Below are 22,000 nucleotides of genomic sequence, written 5' to 3'. Positions count from 1 at the left end.
GCCAAATTATATTCTTCATGGGTAAGATTTCTGGGTTGCAATGAATATTTATAGGAAAACGTTCAGTTTTATTAGTATTTAACTTATAACCAGAAAGCTTGGAATAACATGAAATAATCTCAAATAAAGGAGGGAAAGAGGAGATAAGATTGCTAATAAATAAAAGTACATCATCTGCACATGCTAACGTTTTAACAGTAACCTCCTTAATATTAATGCCAGTAGATCATTACATTTCCTAATGGAAACAAGCAAAGGTTCAATAACAAGAAGTAATAGGAGCGGGGACAACCCTGTCTTGTACCTCTGAAAAGAGAAAATTGGTTTGAAGTTTGGCCATTAATAAATCAACGAGCTGCAGGGGTAGAATAAAGAGCACATATTATACAAATAAATATGCCACCAAAATTAAATGCAAATAAAAAATAAAAACTGCCAATGAACTTGATTGAAGGTTTTTTCAGCATCTAATGCAAACACTCCTGATGGTAAAGGTAAACTGGACCCTTGTTCTATAACATGTAATAATGTTCTTGTATTATTTGCAGAATATCTATTTCTCATAAACCCAGACTGATCTGGATGGATGATAGAATCTAAAAAACGAGGTTAACCTAGGTGCAAGTATTTTGGCATAGAGCTTACAATCTTGATTCATTAAGGAAATAGGACGATAATTTGATTAGGGTCTTTATTTGGTTTGGGTAATACAACAATTAAAGCTTCAGTAAAAGAACCTGTAGTAGGCCTTGTGGAGCTAAGAAAGGTAAATAATTTAAATAAATGAGGAATAAGTTGTATTTGAAATTCCTTATAAAATTCTGCTGGAATGCCATCTGTTCCTGGTGATTTATTTTGTTTTATAGATTTAATGGCTAATCGAATTTAATCTACAGTAATGGGCAAATCTAAATAATTTTTTGTTAAAAGGGAAATCTTGGGTAATGCACATGTAGATAAAAAAGAATCAATTAAAGAAGAATCATCAAAGTTAGGTTTATTATATAAAGTAGTGTAATAATTTAGAAATTAATTAACAATATCATTTTGCGATAGGGCAATTTTCCCATTGGGGTCATAAATCAAATTTATTTGAGTTTTATCTTTTTTAATGAGTAGATAATTGGCTAAAAGCTGTCCAGATATGTTAGCATTAAAACAGAATTTGGCTTTACAATTGGAGAGTTGAATACCAGCTCTTCTGCTAAGGATGGAATTAAATTCATAACTAAGTTTTTGCAATTTCAACCTATATTGGGGATCATTGGAAGTAATAAAAAGTCTTTTACATTTTGCAATTTGCTTATCCAATTCTTTAATTCTTACATTAAAAGTTTTCTTTTCATGTGCCATTAGAGAAATAGAAGCACCTCTAATATAAGTTTAAACGCGTCCCATCTATTCACCATGGATGTAGAACGTTCTGGGTTAGGACGAAAGTAATCTTGAAGAGCATCTATGATTTTCAGTTTGTTTTGTGCATTGAAAAATACCAGTATTCATTCTCCATCTGGATTGTGTTTTAAAATTTGAATTAAATTGCAAACCAAAAGATATTTAAGCATGATCCGATATATCAATATTACCAATAGTAGGAGTAACCACAGAATTAATTAATTGTCTGGAAATTGGTAAATAATCAAGTCTCGAATGTGAGTTATGTGGGTTAGAGAAAAAGGTAAACATTTTTCCCGTAGGAAAATGGAATCGCCAAATATCTATCAATTTTGTAGTTTTAAGGAAAGATTTAAAAGTTAGAAAGCTTTTGAAGGTTGAAATTTAGTGAGAGAAGATCTATCTAATAAAGGATCAGAAATAAGGTTGAAGTCTCCTCCAACTATAAGAGGAACGCTAACCAACTTGAGTACTTCAGTTGTTAGATTAGACCAAAACAGAAGATCACCAGTAGTTGGACCATAAACATTAAGTAAAAACAATCATAAATTAAATTGTTAGCTATGACATATCTACCTTCTAAATCCAATGATTTACTTAAAATGTGACAATGTAGTCTTTTAGCAAAAAGAATAGCAACACAATTTTTCCTACCCTTTGCAGGAGAAGAGATAATAGTATCAACCCACTTTTTTTTCCATATAATCTAATATTTTATCTTCAATATGCGTTTCCTGTATTTAACAAATATCTGCTATACAACTTCCTAAATAATCTAAAATCTTTGTACGTTTTACAGGATGTCCCAAACCCTTGACATTTAAAGAAATTATTTTAACATTATGAACATTAGCCATAATAAAATAGAGAGTATAAAGAAATAAGATTTAAGAAGGGGAGAAAAAGTTGAAGGAAAATATGGAAAATAATAGTTCTAGAACATTGTATAAGGAAAAGGAGGGAAAAGAGAAAAGACAAACAAACATATAAAAGACAATCACAAATAAACATTAATAACAGATTTGAAACGCACACACGCTTTACAAGCATGACCGAATCGTTGGAGTCCAGTGTGGAGAGAACAATAAAATTAGTCAGAAATACATGTTAAAGCAATATTCAAGTAGCAGAATTATGAGTATCCATATAATGCTGTGAATGTTGTTCCAGGAATAATTTTAAATCCTCCAGACGTTGGAAGCACTTTGAAAAATTATCTTTCCAAATTCGCATTGTTGAAGGATCAAAAAGGCCATATTTAAGTCCAAGACTTCTCAATTGAGGACAAATGTCAGTGAATTCTTTACGAATCTTAAAAGTCTCTTTAGCGAAGTCTTGGTGAATAAAAATTGTATTACCATTAACCAATAAGGATGGAATTTCTCATGCGGCTTTCCTATTCAAGGCCAAATGATGGTGACGCAGAACCTTAAAAATCATTTGTCTCGGCTTAGTGTGATGAGGATTGCGATGAGGATTGCGATGATATGGAATCCTCTGCGTTTTATCGATTTCAAATTTCTCCGGAAATTTAATGTTTAAAAGACCAGGTATCAAATTCTCCAAGTATAGTCTGGAATTAGAACCTTCAACATCCTCTGGTAAATTAACAAATAAGCAAATTGTATTGCCTATTTCGATTTTCCATGTCCAGAAGAAGAGCAGACATAGGAGAAATGTTTGCCACAAATGGTGTGAAAGCATCAATTTTAACCTTGTTATCTTATATTTTAATTGAATTATCTGAAACTTTCATTGACATACTAGCCATATCTTTGCGCAGGCTTTTAATCTGACGCTATGGTATCAGTGTTGGCACGAAGTGCCTGAAGCTTGTCAAGAATTAATGCCAAGGAAAGCTCACTAGGTTCCACCACTTTAGATTTTAATGGAGGAGGAGAAATCTGTTGTTTCCTCTTATTATGAGGATTTTGAGCATTTTTATTCTCCATTTTCCTATTATAAAAATGAAAGGAGTAAATAAATGCAAAGGGCAGGAAAAGGAGATAAATGTAGAAAAAATGCTTCAAAGAAAAAGCTGGTGCAGCAGCTAAAACAGACTGTGGGAGTGGTTAGGCCAAAGCCAGGCCCTTTCCGGAGTAGTTGCTCCGCCCCCCTGAGAGGAAATCTGGGCAGTACCTTAAAGCAGAGCTCGAAGCTGAAACAGGAGGGAGAAAAACACTACTTCTGACGTCCTGAACATCGGGGAAAACCACCACAGCAGTAGGTAGGGCTTCATAGGAAAGCTAGACCCTTTTCCACAAACTTCTGACTGGAAATAAATCCTTTGTCGTCAAAAACGGGCCCCTCCGATACGGAGTTCACCGGGAGGACGGCCAACTTGTTTTTACGCGCTCGCGCGTTTCTCCACAAAAAAAAAAAAAGCTTGCTTTGTTTTAAAAAAAGACAGTGGACTCTGGTGGTGAGACTCAACCTCCTCATTATGTAAAGGGATGCTGTAAACAGGTTGCCGACTCCTGGAAGTGTACCAGACTCGTATCAAGAACAGTGCATTTTAAGTGGATTCTAACCTTCTACAGAAGTTGTCCAGAAACCTTAATTTATGTGCAGTTTTTTGCACTTCCGGCACTTTTACACACTTTTTCAAAGCAAAACAAATGTAAGCAATAGCTCGCACAATTTGCATATGCATATACCACAGGAGCAACACGCAGACCTAAAGTGCCACGTGTATTAACTAGTAACACCCAACATTGTCCTAATAGGTATAACATCAACCATATAAAATTTGTACAATTTATTGTCTTCTTTTACAGACAGATTTTAAGTCACCTGATATTTAGGCTATCCATCATAATTCTCAAAGTCTCCTGAGGCTTGTAATACACAGAAGTGTGGTTTCTTCAGTGAAAGGGTTGGTGGGAATGATTGGAGGCTGCTCAATATTCCTAGCATTGTATTGTTAGCAAGGTGAATCGCTGTGAGGTGATGGTCTGAGTACTTTTACATTGCAGTGTTCGCCAATGTCTTTACATCTGGCACATAGTATGAAATTCAATCTACAAAAGAGGTTCTCCAATGTGACTTCCATCCCAACCTGATGTGGGTGATGGTTTGGAAGGTGTGGACTATCCAGGCGAAGGACAGAAACCAAAATCAGCTATGTTTAAACACTGAAACCAGCCCCATACTGTAGATGGCAAAAACTAAAATGGGCCATTGGAAGAATGGCTGGATCAAAGTAGACCATGTTGCTCTGAATGCAGGTCTATAGTCTGTAGTCTAACATGTAAATAAGAGTGGCAGTACGGCAAGAGTAGTCTTGTGGAATATCCCTAAGCAGTTTTTCATTAGGCACAGGTGGGTATTGAGACTTTCCAATCTAACCTATGTGAGCGTTGAGGGGACAGTGGGTTGGAAGATGAAGGTAACTGTCCATTGAGATCCTTAGGTTTAATTGATGTCTTTTTGTAGTGCCCAGTGTTAAGCATCCCTACCATAGCCAGTCCTATCCCATGCTTCCAGGTCTAGTTTTCTCTGCCCCAAGTCTTGTTGTTTCATTTCCAATAATACGTTTTGCACGGTGTGCAGTGAACCCCCTATTTGCTTGCTATGGTATTTGTACATTTAGGTCATGTCGTCATTTCCAGAATTTTAGAACAGCAGAAGTCTGGTACTTGCAATTTTACTTCATAATATAGCTTCAAGATCAGCAAAAGGGTTTTGATTTGACCAAACTAACCTACCAATCTGCGTAAAAGAGGGGTCGCAAGAGTCTTGTCTAGCATTAATCTCCATCTGCCCTCACAGGACTGGAGAGTTAAGTTGTGCATAAATATATTTCACTGTATGGCTGTAGCTTGAGATCGTGTGCCGGGGTATGTGGTGAGTTAGCAGAACATCTAAAGAGGGGTGCATAATGGTGTGGTCTGAGGTGTGCGTTCGTCATTTTGTGTTGCATAGGTATGCTTTGTGTTAGAGGCGAGATTATGATTTGTGTGTGGTGCAACATGTTAATTTATGAGTGTTTTGGTGTGAAGGTGGATGGTATGAATAATGAATATGCTACTTACCAGTATGCATCTGTTCTTGGCATGTAGGGCTGCTGACATTCATATCTGTGCATAGATCGCCGCCTAGTGTTGGGTCCGGATGTTTGCACGTTGTTGTCCTGGAAGAGTCTTCGAAGTATCCTGGGATAGGTGACTCCTCCCCTGGACTACAGTGCGCATGGGCATCCTCTCCATCCTCAGATTGTTTTTCGCCATTGTGGCAGTGATGGAGTAGATATAGAAAGTGATGACCATGCTTACAGTAATTCTGAGAGCTGCAGCTGCTACAGGCGCCGGGGAGGAGGGAGGGCGATATGAATGTCAGCAGCCCTACATGCCAAGAACAGATGCATACTGGTAAGTAGCATATTCAGTTCGAGGTATGTGGGCTGCTGAATTCATATCTGTGCATAGAATATATAGCAGTGCCCTTTTATTAGCGGCGGCTACCAGTGCCAGCTGCAGCGGTCTGAAAAAGAGTTTTGAGAACAGCCTGTCCTACAGCTGCCTGCTGTTTTGATTGCACATCTACACAATAGTGTTTGGTAAATGTATGTGTAGTGGACCAGGTGGCTGCTCTACATATGTCATGCAAAGGAATGTTTCCTAGGAAAGCCATTGAGGCCCCTAACTTACGTGTTGAGTGGGCTCGTGGGGGAATCGTTAAAGTGCGTTTAGCCTTTTGATAGCAAATTTGAATACATTTAACGATCCATCTGGCTATTCCTGCTTTAGAGATAGCGTTACCTTTGTGGTGTGGGGCAAAGGCAACGAAAAGTTGTTGTGTTTTCCTAAAGAGTTTGGTCCTGTCGATATAATACATGAGGGCCCTTTTGACATCTAGTGTATGGAGTGCCCTTTCTGCGACAGTTTGTGGGTTTTGGAAGAAAACGGGCAGTTCAATGGTTTGATTCATGTGGAACTGCGATACCACCTTTGGCATGAATTTGGGGTTGGTACGTAGTACGACCCTGTTGGCGTGAACCTGTATAAATGGCTCTTGAACGGTTAGTGCCTGGAGTTCACTAACTCTTCTCAAAGAAGTGATCGCTACTAGGAAAGCTACTTTCCAGGTAAGGAATTGAATCTCGCATGAGTGTAGAGGTTCAAAGGGTGGACCCATCAGGCGTGTGAGGACCAAGTTGAGGTTCCCCATCGGAGCCGGTGGGTGGCTTGGTGGAATGACTCGTTTGAGTCCTTCCAAGAATGCTTTGATGGCAAGCACTCTGAATAGAGAGAGGTGCTGCCTGGTCTGCAGATAGGCTGATATTGCGGTCAAATGGACACGTATAGAGGTGTACGCCAGATTGCATCGGTATAGGTGTAATAGGTAACAAATAATGTTTTGGATGGATGCGTCTAGCGGGTTAATGTCATTATTATTGCAATAAATGACGAACCTCTTCCATTTTGCTGCATAGCAAGCTCTGGTAGTGGGTCTCCTGGCCTCCTTAATGATGTCCATACAGTCAGGTGGCAGGTTTAGGTAGCCAAACTCTAGGACTTCAGGAGCCAGATTGCCAGGTTCAGCTGTTGTGGATCTGGGTGCTGAATCTCTCCATGGTTCTGCGTCAAATGCTCGGGTTTGACCCGCAGCCTTTGATGGGGCACCACGGAAAGTTCGAGAAAGGTGGTGTACCACGGCTGGCGTGCCCACGTTGGAGCAACCAGGACGAGCGTCAGTGAGTGTTGACGCAGTTTGCGTGCCACCAGCGGTATCAGTGGTGCTGGGGGAAAAGCGTACGCAAATCTGCCGGACCAGTTCAACCATATCGCATTGCCCTGCGACTGCGGATGTGGGAACCTGGCGGCAAAGCTTTGGCATTTTGCGTTTTCGCTTGTCGCGAATAGGTCTATCTCTGGATGACCCCACTGCTGGAAGTACGGTTGGAGTACTGATGGGTGTAACTCCCACTCGTGCATCTGGTGGCTGTGTCTGCTGAGCAGATCCGCCATCTGGTTGTCTTTGCCGGGGAGGTGTTCTGCCATGAGGAACATGTTCCTTTGAATGGCCCACTTCCACATGCTCTGAGCCAGATGAGACAACTGTGAAGAGTGTGTTCCTCCCTGCTTCTGTATGTAGTACATGGCAGTCATGTTGTCCGTCCGGATCAACACGACTTTGTTGCACAAGTGTACTTTGAATGCTTTCATAGCGAGGAAGATTGCCATCAGCTCTAGAAGGTTGATGTGCATCTTCTTTTGTTGTTGTGTCCATAGTCCCTGCACTGTGTAATGGAGTACATGAGCTCCCCATCCCTGGAGAGACACGTCCGCCGTCAGTATTATCTGTGGGACAGGCTCTTGGAATGGTCGGCCCTTGCAAAGGTTTTGTGGATTCCACCAATGCAGAGAGTTGTATGCCCGACCGCTCACCAACACTAGGTCTTTCAACTGTCCTTGAGCCTGATTCCACTGACGTGCTAAGCACTCCTGAAGCGGGCGCATATGTAGTCTCGCGTGGGGGACTATGAAGATGCAGGAGGCCATCATGCCTATCAACAGCATGAACACTCGCGCGGGAAGGGAGTGTTGTGGTTTGAACTTGGAAATCAGCATTTGCATGCTGTTGATTCTCACCAAATTTGGCTGAGCTGTGGCCGCCAGAGTGTCTATAGTCGCACCTAGGTACTGTTGTACGTGTGCGGGCTGTAGATGGGATTTTGGGTAATGCAGTGAGAACCCCAGACTGTGAAGGAGGTGAATGGTGCGGGACATGTGGCTGGCACATTGCTGGGCTGACTTCGCTTGAACGAGCCAGTCGTCCAGGTAAGGGTAGACGTGTATGTGCTGCCTCCGTAGATGTGCCGCCACAGTAGCTAGGCACTTTGTAAACACCCTTGGTGCCGTTGTCACGCCGAAGGGAAGGACTTTGAATTGGTAGTGCTGCCCTTGAACAGTGAACCGGAGGTATTTTTTGTGTGAGGGGTGAATGGGTATGTGGAAATACGCATCCTTGAGGTCCAGTGTGGCTAGAAAGTCTCCCTGCTTGAGCAGCGGGAGGACTTGCTGTAGAGTGAGCATGTGAAAATGCTCGGAAAGAATGTATCTGTTTAGGGGTCGCAGGTCTAATATAGGTCTGAGTGACCCGTCCTTTTTCGGTATTAAAAAGTACAGGGAGTACACCCCCGTACCTTGCTCGTGGACGGGTACGACCTCTATTGCGCCTTTTAGAAGCATACTTTGCACCTCCTGCTGTAAGAGCGTTAAGTGCTCTGAGGACATAGGACGGTTTTTTGGAGGTATTGTGGGTGGAGTGGAGGTTAGTTCTAGACAGTAACCGTATTTGACAATATCTTTGACCCACCTGTCCGTGGTGATGGAGGTCCACGTGGACAGGAACCTTTGTAGCCTTCCCCCGACAGGTGTTATGTGGTCGGGAGGAAGGGAGAGGGCGTCACTGCTTGTTCTTGGGGGAGGACCTGGTGTTGCCGTAGCCGCGTCCTCTGCCCTTTGTACTGGAGCCACGATATCCACCCCGGGTGTTTTTATCGTAGGTGGTTTGTGTATTGCCCTTGTTGTATGTTTGCTGTGACCCCTGTCCTCTACCTGCTCCTCTGTTTCCGGGGCGACGAAAGGAGCCGCTCCGAAAGGACTGAGTCTGGAGAGCCCCCATGGACTTTGCAGTGTCCGTGTCCTTTTTTATTTTCTCTAGGGTGGTGTCAACCCCCGGGCCGAATAAATAGTCGGGGTTGACAGGCTGGTTGAGTATGTTGTTTTGCACCTCAGGTTTGAATCCGGAGATTCGTAACCAGGCATGTCGTCGCAGCATGACGCTAGTGTTTATGGCCCTGGCAGCTGTGTCTGCGGCATCCAGCGCACACTTGATGGATGCGTTTGTGAGGAGCCGTCCCTCCCTGATGAGGATCTCTGCACCTTCTCTGTATTGGTCAGGGAGATGTTGGATTAGTTGCTCTAATGTGTCGTAGTGTGCTCTATCGTAGCGAGCGAGGAGTGCTTGAGTATTGGCAATGCGCCATATGTTGGCTGCCTGGGCGGCAACCCGTTTGCCAGAGGTCTCTAACACCTTGGACTCTTTGTCCGGGGGAGGAGCGTCACCTGTTGTTTGTGAGTGTGCCCTCTTGCGAGCGTTCGCAACGACAATGGAATCCAGAGGTAATTGGCCTCTGATGTAAGTAGGGTCCCCAGGCGCTGATCTGTATTTCTTGTCGATCCTGGGGTATATCACTCTTGCCCTGGTGGGTTCCTTGAAGATGTCCTTTGCTGGTTTGAGGACACCCTTCAACATGGGTAGAGTTTTTATATTCCTTTCTGAGGATGCAAAAGTATCCATAAGAAAGTCGTCCTCGACGGTGTCCGAGTGAAGTTGCACCCCATGATTGGCCGCAGCACGTTCAATTAGAGCGTTGAACGCTGCAGTGTCCTCTGTGGGAGATGTTTTTGCTCCATAGAGTTGCGGGTCTTGTGCATCCATAGGTGCACCTGGATCCAGAGGGTCATCCCAAGTTTGATCAGGGTCCTGTTGGCCGTCAGTGTCCATGTCTCCGGGGTAGGGGACTTGGTCACCCATGTAGTCCACCAACGCATCCGTGTCGGAGTGTGTGGGAGAGAAGGATTGTGGATCCTGGTAGGGTGAGTGGAAAGGTTCGTAAAGAACTGGTTCTGAAGCCACAGGCAGCTTTCTTTTAAGTGGAATCCTGAAGGAGTCCAAAGCCGGCTCCGAAGTTATTTTCCGTTTGTGGATAATCATCCTGCCGGTGTCGGCGTCGATTAGATGCGATGGAGACGTCTCCGCAGAGCGTTCGGCAGGCGTGATCGTGGTATGGGTCACCCAATGTCCTGATTTGGAAGAGTTTCGGGGCCGTGGATGGTGGCAGGCCAAAAGTAATGTTGGCTGGTGTCGAAGAGGCTGCTGGAGCTTTAATTGGTTCGGAGCCCGACGTGTCCTGGAGGACCATTTTCTTTTTGGTGCTTTGCGCAGCAATGGGTCGCGTCTGGAGCGCCCTCGATTCTTTTGCACCGACCGGTTCTGTTGAGGCGGTCGTGGATTTTTTCGGCGCCGGTGGGTCATCGAGTCGAGGGGCGGGAATGGCCGTCGACTTCTTCGATGAGTGTGGCTTTGTTATGTTATGTTGTTATGTTATTTGAATTTATTGAGCGCACAGATACTCAGGAGTGTCCCGGCGCTGACAGCAGAAAAGGCAACCATCCCAGGACATTCATCAAAACAGCAAGGTCTTCAGGGATTTCCTGAACAAGAGAGGATCACGAATGGCTTTGGTGTCGCCGTGGAAGCGGTGTGAGACGCAGCAGGCTGTTTGACCTTTGGGGTCGGAGTCGATTGCGTCGGTGCCGGTAGCCGAGCAGGTTTGGTACCGAAGGCCTTCTTCCTTATGTCGACTCCGACGTCGGCCGCTTCGAGTTCGGCACCGAAGTCTCGTTTGGTGCGCTCGGTGCCGATGTGTTTTGCTGGCGTCGAAGGTGTGGAGGGCCTCGATCCGACCAGCGCCACTCTCGGTTTCGGTTTCAATTGAACCAATACAGCTTTCGGTTTCGAAGAAGGGAAACCAGCCGTTTTGGGCATTAATGGCTGCCGCTGAATGTCCGAGGCCGGGCCCGAGGGCGGGGCCGAAGAACTGCGGGATAGGTCTTGGGTAAGGCCCGAAGGCGATCCCTCGACCGGAGCCATAGACTGTTGCACTGGGCTTTCTTCAGTCTGAACGGGTAGGCCTTGCTCGTCACCGGAGCTACTCTCTTCGGCCCCTAAGGCCTCATTGTAGTCTCCTACCTCGGTGTCGTCTTCATCTCTGCGAAAGAGTGTTTCGTCGACGTCTTCCGATCCGGAGTCATGTTCGGAAACGGGACTGGAGGGTAGGTTCTCCACTTCTTCGACATCTTCGGTCTCGGCGTTGAAGATGTCGGCCGGGGCCGGTGCCGCTTGCTGCGCCTCGAGTCTCGCCGCTCGTCGATTCCGTAGAGTCTTCTTGGATCGAAATCTGGCACAGGCCATGCATGTAGATTCGTCGTGATCCGGTGAAAGGCATTTGTTGCACACCGGATGGACGTCGACGTGGGGATATTTCGCATTGCATACCGGACACCTCTTGAATGGTGTCCTCGATTCCATCGTTGATGTCGAATCGACGGTCTGGTAAGATGCGAAAGTTTGTTCTGTAAGTTAGTAAACTAACAAAGATACTATCGATACCGATCGAGAACAGTACCGACGCGAACTAAAGGCCTTTTGGCCTGAAAAAAGATTTTCCTAACTTGAGTCAAGATAGCACATCCGAACCCAATGGCGGAAAAAAACAATCTGAGGATGGAGAGGATGCCCATGCGCACTGTAGTCCAGGGGAGGAGCCACCTATCCCAGGATACTTCGAAGACTCTTCCAGGACAACAACGTGCAAACATCCGGACCCAACACTAGGCGGCGATCTATGCACAGATATGAATTCAGCAGCCCACATACCTCGAACATAAAAAGAGATATAACTACTGCTCATGCACAACCTGCAGCCCAGTGTGAGTTGGAGCATGAGTTTAAGTATAGGGCTGAGCCATATTGTAGGGTGTGGCAGTGCTTGAGGCACGAGGCAGAGTGTTGCCATATTGTGTTGCATAGGTATGCTTCGTATTAGAGGCGAGATCATGATTTGTGTGTGGTGCAACATGTTAATTTATGAGTGCTTTGGTGTGAAGGTGGATGGTACAAATAAATAAAAAGAAATACAACTAATTATCAAGTGCAACCTGCAGCCCAGAGCGAGTTGGAGAATGAGTTTAAGTATAGGGCTGAGCCATACTGTAGGGTGTGGCTGTGCTTGAGGAACATGGAGCATGAGGCAGAGTGTTACCACGAGTTGGAGCGTGGGGGGTGCATGATGCATTAAGGTACATGAGGAAGAGCACTGGCAATGGGGAGTGGGGAACCAGAGCATGGGGCGTGAAATAAAAGTTGAAGTGTGAAAAAGAGGAGGTGAGTGAGGCGGAATGTGGGGCATGAGGTGGAGTGTTTGGTGGAGCAAGGGGCTTGAGGTGACCAATAAGGCCTAGCGTAAACATTTTATTTTGCATAGAGCAAGATGTGGAGTTTGGGCATGAGGATGATTGAGAATTGTAGAAGACCACAGGTGGCAAGGTAAAGGGGGTGAAGACTGTATAATGTGGAGAAAGAATGAGGAAGGATGGGGCGCTGAGGGAGCATAGCGAAACTGAGGAGTTGGTGAAAAGAAGAGGTCATTAGGAGGGTAGTGTGTCAGATGGGGGTACAACCCTGGATGCAGAAAAAAAGAGTGACCTGAGAATGGTGGGGGAGATAGAAAAGGATGAGAGACAGCCCAATCTGGCTATTGGGAGAGTGACTTATGGTGGAACGTACTGTGATAGAAGATTGTGATGAGAGTAGGGGGTGTGCATAGTCACGCATCTGGCATGACAGAAAGGGGTGTAGTCTGTAACAATAATATTGTCGCCATGGGAGAGTGTAGAATATGGTTGTTGATCATGTGTTGCGGGGTATGAAGAGAAAGGACGGGTGGCCGCTGTGTCAAAGTGTGGAAGGAAAGCCTTGAGGGAGACATGGAACAAGAGTAAAATATATGGAGAGCAAAAGAGAGGGGAGAATAGACAAGAAAGAAGAGTATGAGGAGGGAGGAGAATTCAGAGAGGCATGAAAGTGACATGGGAGAAATCTAGAGAGATTAAATGTGTATTATAAATGAAAGGGGAAGGAAAAGACAGTAACATGGGTGAAGGAAGGGGGGACATGTGGGAGAAGGAGGTCAGTTTGTAAAGGGAGCAGAGAAAAATAGAAAGGAAAAGATGAGATGAGGAAGAGGTAAAAAATGATAGAAGGCGAAAGGTGCAAGAAGAGAAGATTAAAATAAGGAGATGAAATGGAGGGGTAAGCAAGGTGACGTGGGAGAGATGTACCAGGATTAAAATGGTATTACAAATGAAAGGTGAAGGAAAAGACAGCAACATAGGTGAAGGAAAGGGGAACATGTGGGAGAAGGGGTCAGTGTGTAAAAAGAGCAGAGAAAGATGGAGATCTAGATAGGAAAAGGTGAGAGGAGAAAGTAGTGGGCCTCTTCAGTCGGATTCTGCATGTCCTCAGTAGCAGAGTGAGCACGGGATCCCACATCTGTGATAACCCATCACACACAGGAAGTTGCAATGAAGAATACAAAAAAGTGATAGAGGGAGTGCTTGACTTAACCTAAGCCGCAGGTAATTACTCAGGGCTGTACTCCAGTTCATCGTTTTTTTGCACACCATGCTACCTCAGACTAAACCCAGTCACATGCAAATCTACCTTGGTCCTGCTCCAATGGGAACAGTTTGGCCCAAACTCCAAAATTTCCGTAAGCAGCTTATTTACATGCCAGACACCTCAATTATGGTAAAAAGAGGTATTACCTTCAATCTTTCTATCCACTCGCTGTAGGAATCTACCAGCCATGGACGTTCTGTAGAACAAAAGAAATCAGAACATTATCAACTTGGATGAATACAGGAATCCTCTTACAGTAATACCACACAAGAAACCATTTAAAACTAGAAAAATGCTTACGGTCTTTAAGTTATTGCACTGTTATATTATTATGAATTTATTTACGGCTCAAATAGACTGACTTTCCAAAGAGGTGTTGTAGTGATGCCTGCCAAAGAATTAGACCCCAAAGCAAATTTCATGGGATCCATGGACTTTTGCAATTGTTTTTGGCACAGATGAACTGGGAAAACAGACACGGGTTTCACTGTCCCACTTTTGGCTACTTCACTGGAAGAAGCTTGTCTGGAGACTAAATCACACCTGCCAGGGACCCTAATAAAGTCAGCTTCAGCACAATTGTTCACAAGGAACACATTTAGATAAAAAATATATATTTTCCGCAAGTTCCTACTATCTTGCAGCAATTTAAGCGAAGTTCACGATTGATACAGTCAATATGTTCAAAAACGTATAAGTTTCTTTTAAGTTCCATTTTGGTTTATGACTTCAGAATTATATTCCAATCTAATCTAGAGTATAATTCTTACCTGGTGAGTTGGGAACTGGTCCATTACTCTTTTCCAATTATTTTTTAGAAGATCATGGTAATTAATTTTGTTCACCATTGTTTCAGTTTATCATCCAATACCAACCGAGGGCAGTCTGTTCCTTGGAAGGTTACCAAAGGCTGCACCCATTGTTGATGCTTTGATGTTGGATGACTGAAATAGTATTGCGCTCTGCCATACATTGAAGTGCCTTGGGTAAGCTCATGTCCTCTTTATGAATTAACAGCCCACACCAATTATTTGCAACAACATTAATCCCCTATCACATTTACAGGCCCCAGAAGAATAACACTAGAACACACTTTAGGACTCTATGATTAATTCTGAAACCTTAAAGTACATCCTTTTAACTCAAATAACCAACCTGATGTTTTAAAAATCGTCACTTTAGCTTTATTCATTTGTTGGTTATGGTCACTTCACTGGGGTCACATAAGTCACAATTTTCTCTTAATAAATATGTACATAGTGTTAATATACTGTAGAAATGTATTATGTATAGTTTTTTATTACCATAAGTTGTAGTTGCAAATAAAAAGCACTCGCTTCGGCTGAGGTGAGTGTTGAATATAAATTTCTGTTGGGCTGTTTTCTCCCCAGTCATATGTTTCTCTCTGAAGTCATAAACCAAATGGAACTTAAAAGAAACTTATACGTTTTTGAACAAATTGCCTATCAATTGTGAACTTCGCTTAAATCGCTGCAAGATAGTAGGAACTTGCAGAAAATATATTTTTTTTATCTAAACGAGTTCTTTGTGAACAATTGTGCCGAAACCAACTAGCTATACCCGGTTCGCAGGGACGTATGCGGAGCTCTTGTTTTTTGATGAAGGGACCCTAAGAAGGCACCTCCACTACTTCTGTTCAGAGAAATCAGCAAACAACAATGGTGTATGTACAAATGTTTATTCTACACTAGTATACTGTTCAGAAAATTGCAAACCATTATTGCAATAAGTATCAGAGCATAGCAAAGGAAAATAAGAAACAGAATGCAATGGATATACCCGTCATATAAATAACCGAAACCTACACTGTCTGCCTTTCAGAGGAAAAGTAGTCAAGCCACATATCCCTTAAATGTCTGCAATGTGCAGAACTCTCATTCTGTCTTCAGTCCAAGTCCATGAATATACCGCTGTTTCATCATTCCTACCAGCAAAATATGGGAGACTTACACAGTGAGTGAGAAAAATGTTAACATAGTCCTCATTTCCCTGGTTGCTTATCAGAACTGGTCATGAGAATCACACTGGTGTAAAATAACGCTAATACATGGGCAATTTGTTTCCACAATGCAGCATATTTGTATTACTCGAATGAACAAATTACTTACCTTCAGTAAAGCTCTTTCTGCTGGATGATAGAACAGCAGAGTCCTTACCTTATGAGTTTCCCCCAAGTGCCAGACTGGATTCGGAAGACTCAAAAGCAGTGCTTCTGTGCACCAGTAGGTGGTGACATAAGACTAGTGATGAGCAGAGCCACATATAAACACCACCCATGCAAGCTGATCTCAGTTTGTTTCACAAACTCTTTTGCACTCTCTGATGTGGACCTTTTAGATGAACCTAGATGGGATCATTTTAGATAGAGGAGCCAATACCACAAAAACAGGTGGAGGGGTGAATGAGGGGAGCTGGGGGTGGGGGAAGGATCCTGCCTGTAGCTAGACTCGAGTATCCACCAAAAAGAGCGTTACCAAAGGTAACTGATGGGTACTTCAAACTACAGAAATGTCATCTCAGGAATAGATATCAATGAAGAACCTCCCTAGGTGGTGGATCTGTGGAATTGCTCAGACTAAAAAGTCCCGCAAGACCGAGAGGGCAAATTGCATATCTAGACGGACTGGACTATCAAAGCAGCAGTTCTTTGTGAATGTATGAACAGATTCCCATGTAGCTGTCTGACATATCAAGGGTAGACAATCCACAAGCTAAATCAGATTTGGCAGCTGTGGCTCTGGTGGAGTGAGCTCTTAGACCTTCTGAAGGTTGCTTATTAACAAATGCATAGCAAATCTTAATGCAGAAGGCTATCCATCGCGAAATGGTCTTTTTATGTACCACCTAGCCCTTCATTACGGTATAGAACACCGCAAAGAGCTGATCATCCATCTGATGTTCTTGGATACGATTGGGATCCAAACAAATGCTTTAGTTCGGTTAAGAGGGATGAGGCGGAGCAAAGAAGGTCAGAAGCATGATGGCTCGTTTAACATGGAAAGGTATCAATCAACACTTTGGGTAGAAACGCAGCCTGAGTCCAGCACCAGTTTTTCCAGGAAAAAGGACAAAGTAAACACAACCAACAGTTTTGCATGAAATGGGTTTAAACTATCAGGTACCACACGGTGTCGCAAACTTGTCCCAGTGGCCAGCATAATCGATTTTGTGGAAGGGAACCTGGCCGCTAGGATGACATCAACCTTGGGAGGAACATCCAAAGAACTCACTTGCTGCCACTCAGTCTTCACACATGGAGGTGCAGATTACGCAGACTCTAATGCAAGACTCTTCCCTGCTACTGCAACCAGAGATACTACCACAGAGGGAGCCTGATCAGAGGACAGATGCTCAGGCCAAGAGGTTCAGGGTAACACACCCTGTTGGCCCAATCCAGTCCTCATCTAATTTTCTGTCACACATCACAATATGGCTCACGAATTCTTTTTTTATTTCCTTCTCCCGATTGGTGCCCGGCTGGGCCCCATGTGAGTACCTTTCTCAGAATACACTTCCTTGTGGGGTGCACATTACACACTGACAGTTGATCTATATTAATTCAGGTACAACCTTGAGTCAATTGACTACTGTCTGACCGTCTAGGCTTTTCTCCAATTTTTCCCACTTATTTATCCTTTGATTATTATATTATTTTTTCAGGTGTCCCTCATTTTTAGGTCCTGAAGAGACCCCTTATTGATGGTGGGGTCGAAACACGGTCAACATTTCTAAAACAAACCTTGCCTCAGCCCCTACTATTGTACTAGAAGCTTGTTATTAACTACTGAATATTTATGCTATGGTCGTTTTTGTATTTTTTAAACCTATTTTATGTCACAAACTGTCACCTTTAATATGTAGGCTTTATGTTCACTTGGGACACCACACACCTTTCTTGATTAATTTGATTACGTATTTACATAAACAGTGTAAATTCGTGATTGTCTTGTTGCGAATATATTTTTTTCTCAATCTGACATCTCTCAACACATAAAACATTGCCATTGTGCTAACTAGTACCATATATATTACATACAATGTCCAGAGGAACCACTGCTCCTTGTTATATAATAGATACACTGGTTCCATGTGAGTAGGGTGGCCCTTGTTTTCCTGTACCCGACAAAGGTAACTTCAGCACAGTCCTTCCTGATCTTCTTCAGAACTTGGGGAAGGAGAGGTAGTGGCAGGAAGGCATAGAGGAGTACCGTGCCCCACTCAATGTGGAAAACATCGTGAGGGAGAGCTTTCTGGGAAGCTGCAGCATGCAAAACTGCTGACTGCACATTCTCAGCGGTGGCGAACAGATCTAGCCCAGGATTTCCCCACTGTTAGACAATGTCATGCCCCACTTATGGGTGCAAATCCCATTTATGATCCACTAGTAGTTGCCGGCCAAGTTTTCTGGCATTTGCCTGGTGATGTGCCAGTAGAGAAGTCCCCTGATGATCCAGTTAGTTCCACAGGCACAGAGCAAAGTGAAATTGCTTGTGGCCCACTATGAACTGCAGGCATTGCCTGTGGGCCATCAGCACAGGGATGTGAAATATGATGGTCCAACAGCACTATCCAGTCTCTGAAATCGAGGGCAAGTACAACCTGGCCCAGAGTGAGCAACTTCAATTTCTGTTTGAGCAGAAATGTGTTGAGAGGGCAAAGGTCCTGGATAGGTCAGAGGCCTACATCCTGCATGGCCACAAGGAAGTAGTGGGACTAACACTCAATCCTCACTTACGAGACCAGTACCCTCTCTATGGCTCTGTTGGCCTAATGAGCCTGACAGGTGGTCATCTGACTGGCTTTATGCTGTAGGCGGCAGATGTGGAGATCGAAATGCAATGGGAGGGCGTTGACCCGCTGGACAATTGGCAGGACCCATAAGTTGGATGTAATGTTGGGCCACTCCTCCAGAAGTCGATGATCCAGACACCCACCGGATGGATGCATGGCACTTAGAGTTTGTTGTGGGATTACCAGCCTGCGGCAGAGAGACTCACAGAACGTGCTGTGGCTCCGCTTTCTTTACAATTTTCCACGGCGGAGTCTGCCCGTTTACCAAAAAGGCAGGTGTCGACAAAAGCCATGTCCACTAAGGAGGCCTGTGAACCTTATCCTTGCATTGTGCCATAGCATCAGGCTAGTTTCCATAGACCTGTCAAGACAATCTGTGGTATCCAGACTGAGCAAATGAAGAATTTGGTGGTACCCCAACCATTTTGAATCGTTTGGGCTACTGAAGGCCGTAGGTCGTTGGAGACCACAGGTTAGCTCTCACCCACCATGTCCCAAAGTGTGTGGGTCTAATGCCCTAAGTAGGCATTTCGCATTGACTGATCTCTGGGCAAGACTGTCAGCGAAGAACATAGGCTTGCCAAATGTGTCAATTCATTTCAACTCCCCATCAAAAAGATTGGTTGGAAAAGAATTACAGTTTACTTGCTGGTGGACGACTGTAGCACCAAGCTCTCAAATATCAAGTGCTAGGTCAAGAAATCTGGTTCACCTGGAGCAGGTCTATGGCAACAGACGACTTATCAGTTGACTGAGTGGCCTCAGCCCAAGTGCCCAACAACGTGTCAGTCAGAGGCTCATTAAAAGGTAAAAGGGATCTATCTGTGCCTGGCCAGGCTGTATGACCAGAGGTGGGTTCAATGAGTCCAGATGCCGCCAAGAGCAGTAGACTGATTAGAGGGCCCTGCTTAACCTTTGAGCTTGTAGGTATGCCAAAAGGAGCAGGAAGCATGCCGAAGATGCACGGCATAGGCCCATGAAAGGCTTTGACTTGCTGTGAGGTCGCTGATGGGCCCAGCATCTCGAAATGCATCAGGACTAGAGATTAAATCGGCTCCTCTGTGGAAAATTGAGCAAGATAGAAAGCCACAGTGACACCTGTGCGCCTTCTTCCAAGAGTGGCAGAAAGGTCAGAGTATCACTTGGACTGCTTGAGTTTACCACCCAGAAGACTTCGAATGTGAGAAAGACTGGCCTACGGAACAACTTTGGGAGCGAACGCAGGTCCTGGTGTGAGTCTGCACCCTCGACTTGAAGCGGGACCTGCTCGAAGCATCCCCGTGCTTCCCTGTGTAGAGCTTCACCATGTGATCTCGGATGGCTTTCTGGTGCAGTCGTTGCAGGCCTTATGTAGAGTTATGTGGCACACCCAAACACAAAATGGCCACCTCATAGGGAAGTCACAGGCATCTGTTTGTGACAGTCCCTACAAGGTTTAAACCATGTAGTCTTAGAAGATGAAATCCCATACACACTGGAAAAGATTTGGGGGAAAAAACTTCATGAGCGGAGAAAAAAGGAGCTGCACACCGGATGGATTAGTTACTTACCTGTAATCCTAGTTCTCTTCCAGGGGTATCCTCATCAAAGTCATAAGCGTTAGAATATTCCCACCCATGTGCGGGATCCCGGAAACAGTATATTATATGTGCCCCACATATATATATCCATACATATACACCTATATGTATACACAAGCAATTGCAGCCCATAACACCCTAGAGCTGAACCATGCTGTAAGGAATTTCCACTATACATAAGAAAATAGCATTATAAACATGAGAAACAACATTATAACTTGTTTGGAAACTGTTTTAATGCTTAGAAAACAGCAGAAATTCTTAGAAAACACTGAAAGCATAGGAAGCTCCCAGGCTGCATTGCAAATACCCAGTCTAAAAAGACTGAAAAGCTAACTAATAGCTGCATAGCAAAAAACTGACACCGTGCCTTTAAGGCACACCTGACCCCCACCTTCCCATCATGCCTCAGGGGTGGCAGTTAGGTCAGTTGTTCTTTGCGGAGACTGAAAAGTCATGGCACAAAGAAATAATAACCTCTGAAAACTATCACACCTTTGCCCGGGGAGGCGGGAGGGTTGCTTATGACTTTGATGAGGATACCCCTGGAAGAGAACTAGGATTACAGGTAAGTAACTAATCCTTCTCTTCCAGGGGATCCTCATCAATAGTCATAAGCATTAGAATAGAATAGCGAGCCTCACCTCATCCCCCTGCGGGCAAAGGAAAGAAAAAACAGAGAAGGAACAGTATGCTTAGATAGACCCCGCTACCCAAACAGGTTCCTCAAGGAGGCTTGGCCTACTTGGGCATCCGCCCTGGAATCGGATTCGAGGCAGTAGTGCCTGGTAAAGGTGTGAACCGATTTCCAAGTGGCCGCCTTGCAGATCTCTGCCATTGGAACGTCATGCAAGAAAGCTACTGTGGCCGCTTTCCCCTAGTAGAATGAGCCTTAGGGGCCAAAGGTAAGGGCCTTTTCGCCAGCTGGTAGGCTAGGGTAATGCAGGAAACAATCCATCTGGAAATGGATCGCTTAGCTGCTGGGAAGCCTGTTCTCATGGCGCCATAGTTGACAAACAGTTGATCCGTCTTCCTAATGCCTCTGGTACTTGCCAGGTAGAATTTAAGTACCCTCTTGAGGTCTAAGGAGTGGAGCGACCGCTAAGCCGGGGTCGCTGGATTCGGGAAGAAGGATGGCAGAGAAATGGACTGATTAATATGAAAATCAGACACTACCTTAGGGAGAAAAGATGGATGTGCCCTTAAGACCACTTTGTGCTGGTGAAAAACTGTGTACGGCTCTTTAGTACAGAGAGCCTGGATTTCGCTTACTCTGCGTGCCGATGTAATGGCTACCAGAAAAGCGGCCTTCCACGACAGATGCTGTAAGGAAGCTCTGTGGATCGGCTCAAAAGGTGGGCCCATCAACTTGTACAACACTAAGTTCAACTCCCACGGAGGAGAAGGGTTTCGAACAGGGGGGTAAACTTTCTTCAACCCCTGCAAGAAGTCCTTGACCACCTGCATCTGGAAAAAAGAAGGTTGACTGGGAGACCTCCTGTAAGCTGTAATGGCAGACAAATGGACCCTGATGGATGCATACTTCAAGCCTGATCTAGCTAAGTGAAGGAGGTACGGAAGGATGACGTCCTCCTGCCCCTTTGTAGGATCAAGGTGATTCTCCCTACACCAAATGAAGAACCTCTTCCACTTAAACGCATAAGACGCTCTCGTGGAGGGTCGCTTCGCTTCTTTGAGAATATGCATGCAGTCAGGTGGTAGACCTAAATGTCCGTACTGCAGGACCTCAGGAGCCATGCTGTTAAGTTCAGTGAGGGAAGGTTGGGATGTAGAATCCTCCCGCCCATATTGGACAGCAGGTCCGGCCTGCAAGGCAGTCGCCTGTGAGGTCGCACTGAGAGATGGAGAAGGTCCGGGTACCACCACTGTTGCGGCCAGTCCGGAGCTATGAGGATCATCTTCATGTCGGATCTGAGCAGCTTGGATACCACCTTCGGAAT

General features: G+C 44.6%; 1 protein-coding gene across 2 annotated transcripts in view; it reads right to left on the bottom strand.

Annotated features, from left to right (window-relative positions):
• The window catches only part of PANK4 (pantothenate kinase 4 (inactive)), a 445,012-nt gene that overhangs the window by 92,159 nt on the left and 330,853 nt on the right, over positions 1–22,000 (bottom strand). For both annotated transcript variants that reach the window (XM_085609230.1, XM_085609233.1), the window contains exon 15: positions 13,794–13,843. In XM_085609230.1, the coding sequence (XP_085465356.1) occupies positions 13,794–13,843 (50 nt within the window). The remainder of the gene's footprint in view (positions 1–13,793; positions 13,844–22,000) is intronic.

Source organism: Triturus cristatus, chromosome 1_2 (assembly GCF_964204655.1).
Source record: "Triturus cristatus chromosome 1_2, aTriCri1.1, whole genome shotgun sequence".
NCBI lineage: Eukaryota > Metazoa > Chordata > Amphibia > Caudata > Salamandridae > Triturus > Triturus cristatus.
The sequence above is the reverse complement of the archived record's forward strand: the minus strand, read 5'-3'. Positions and strand labels throughout refer to the sequence as shown.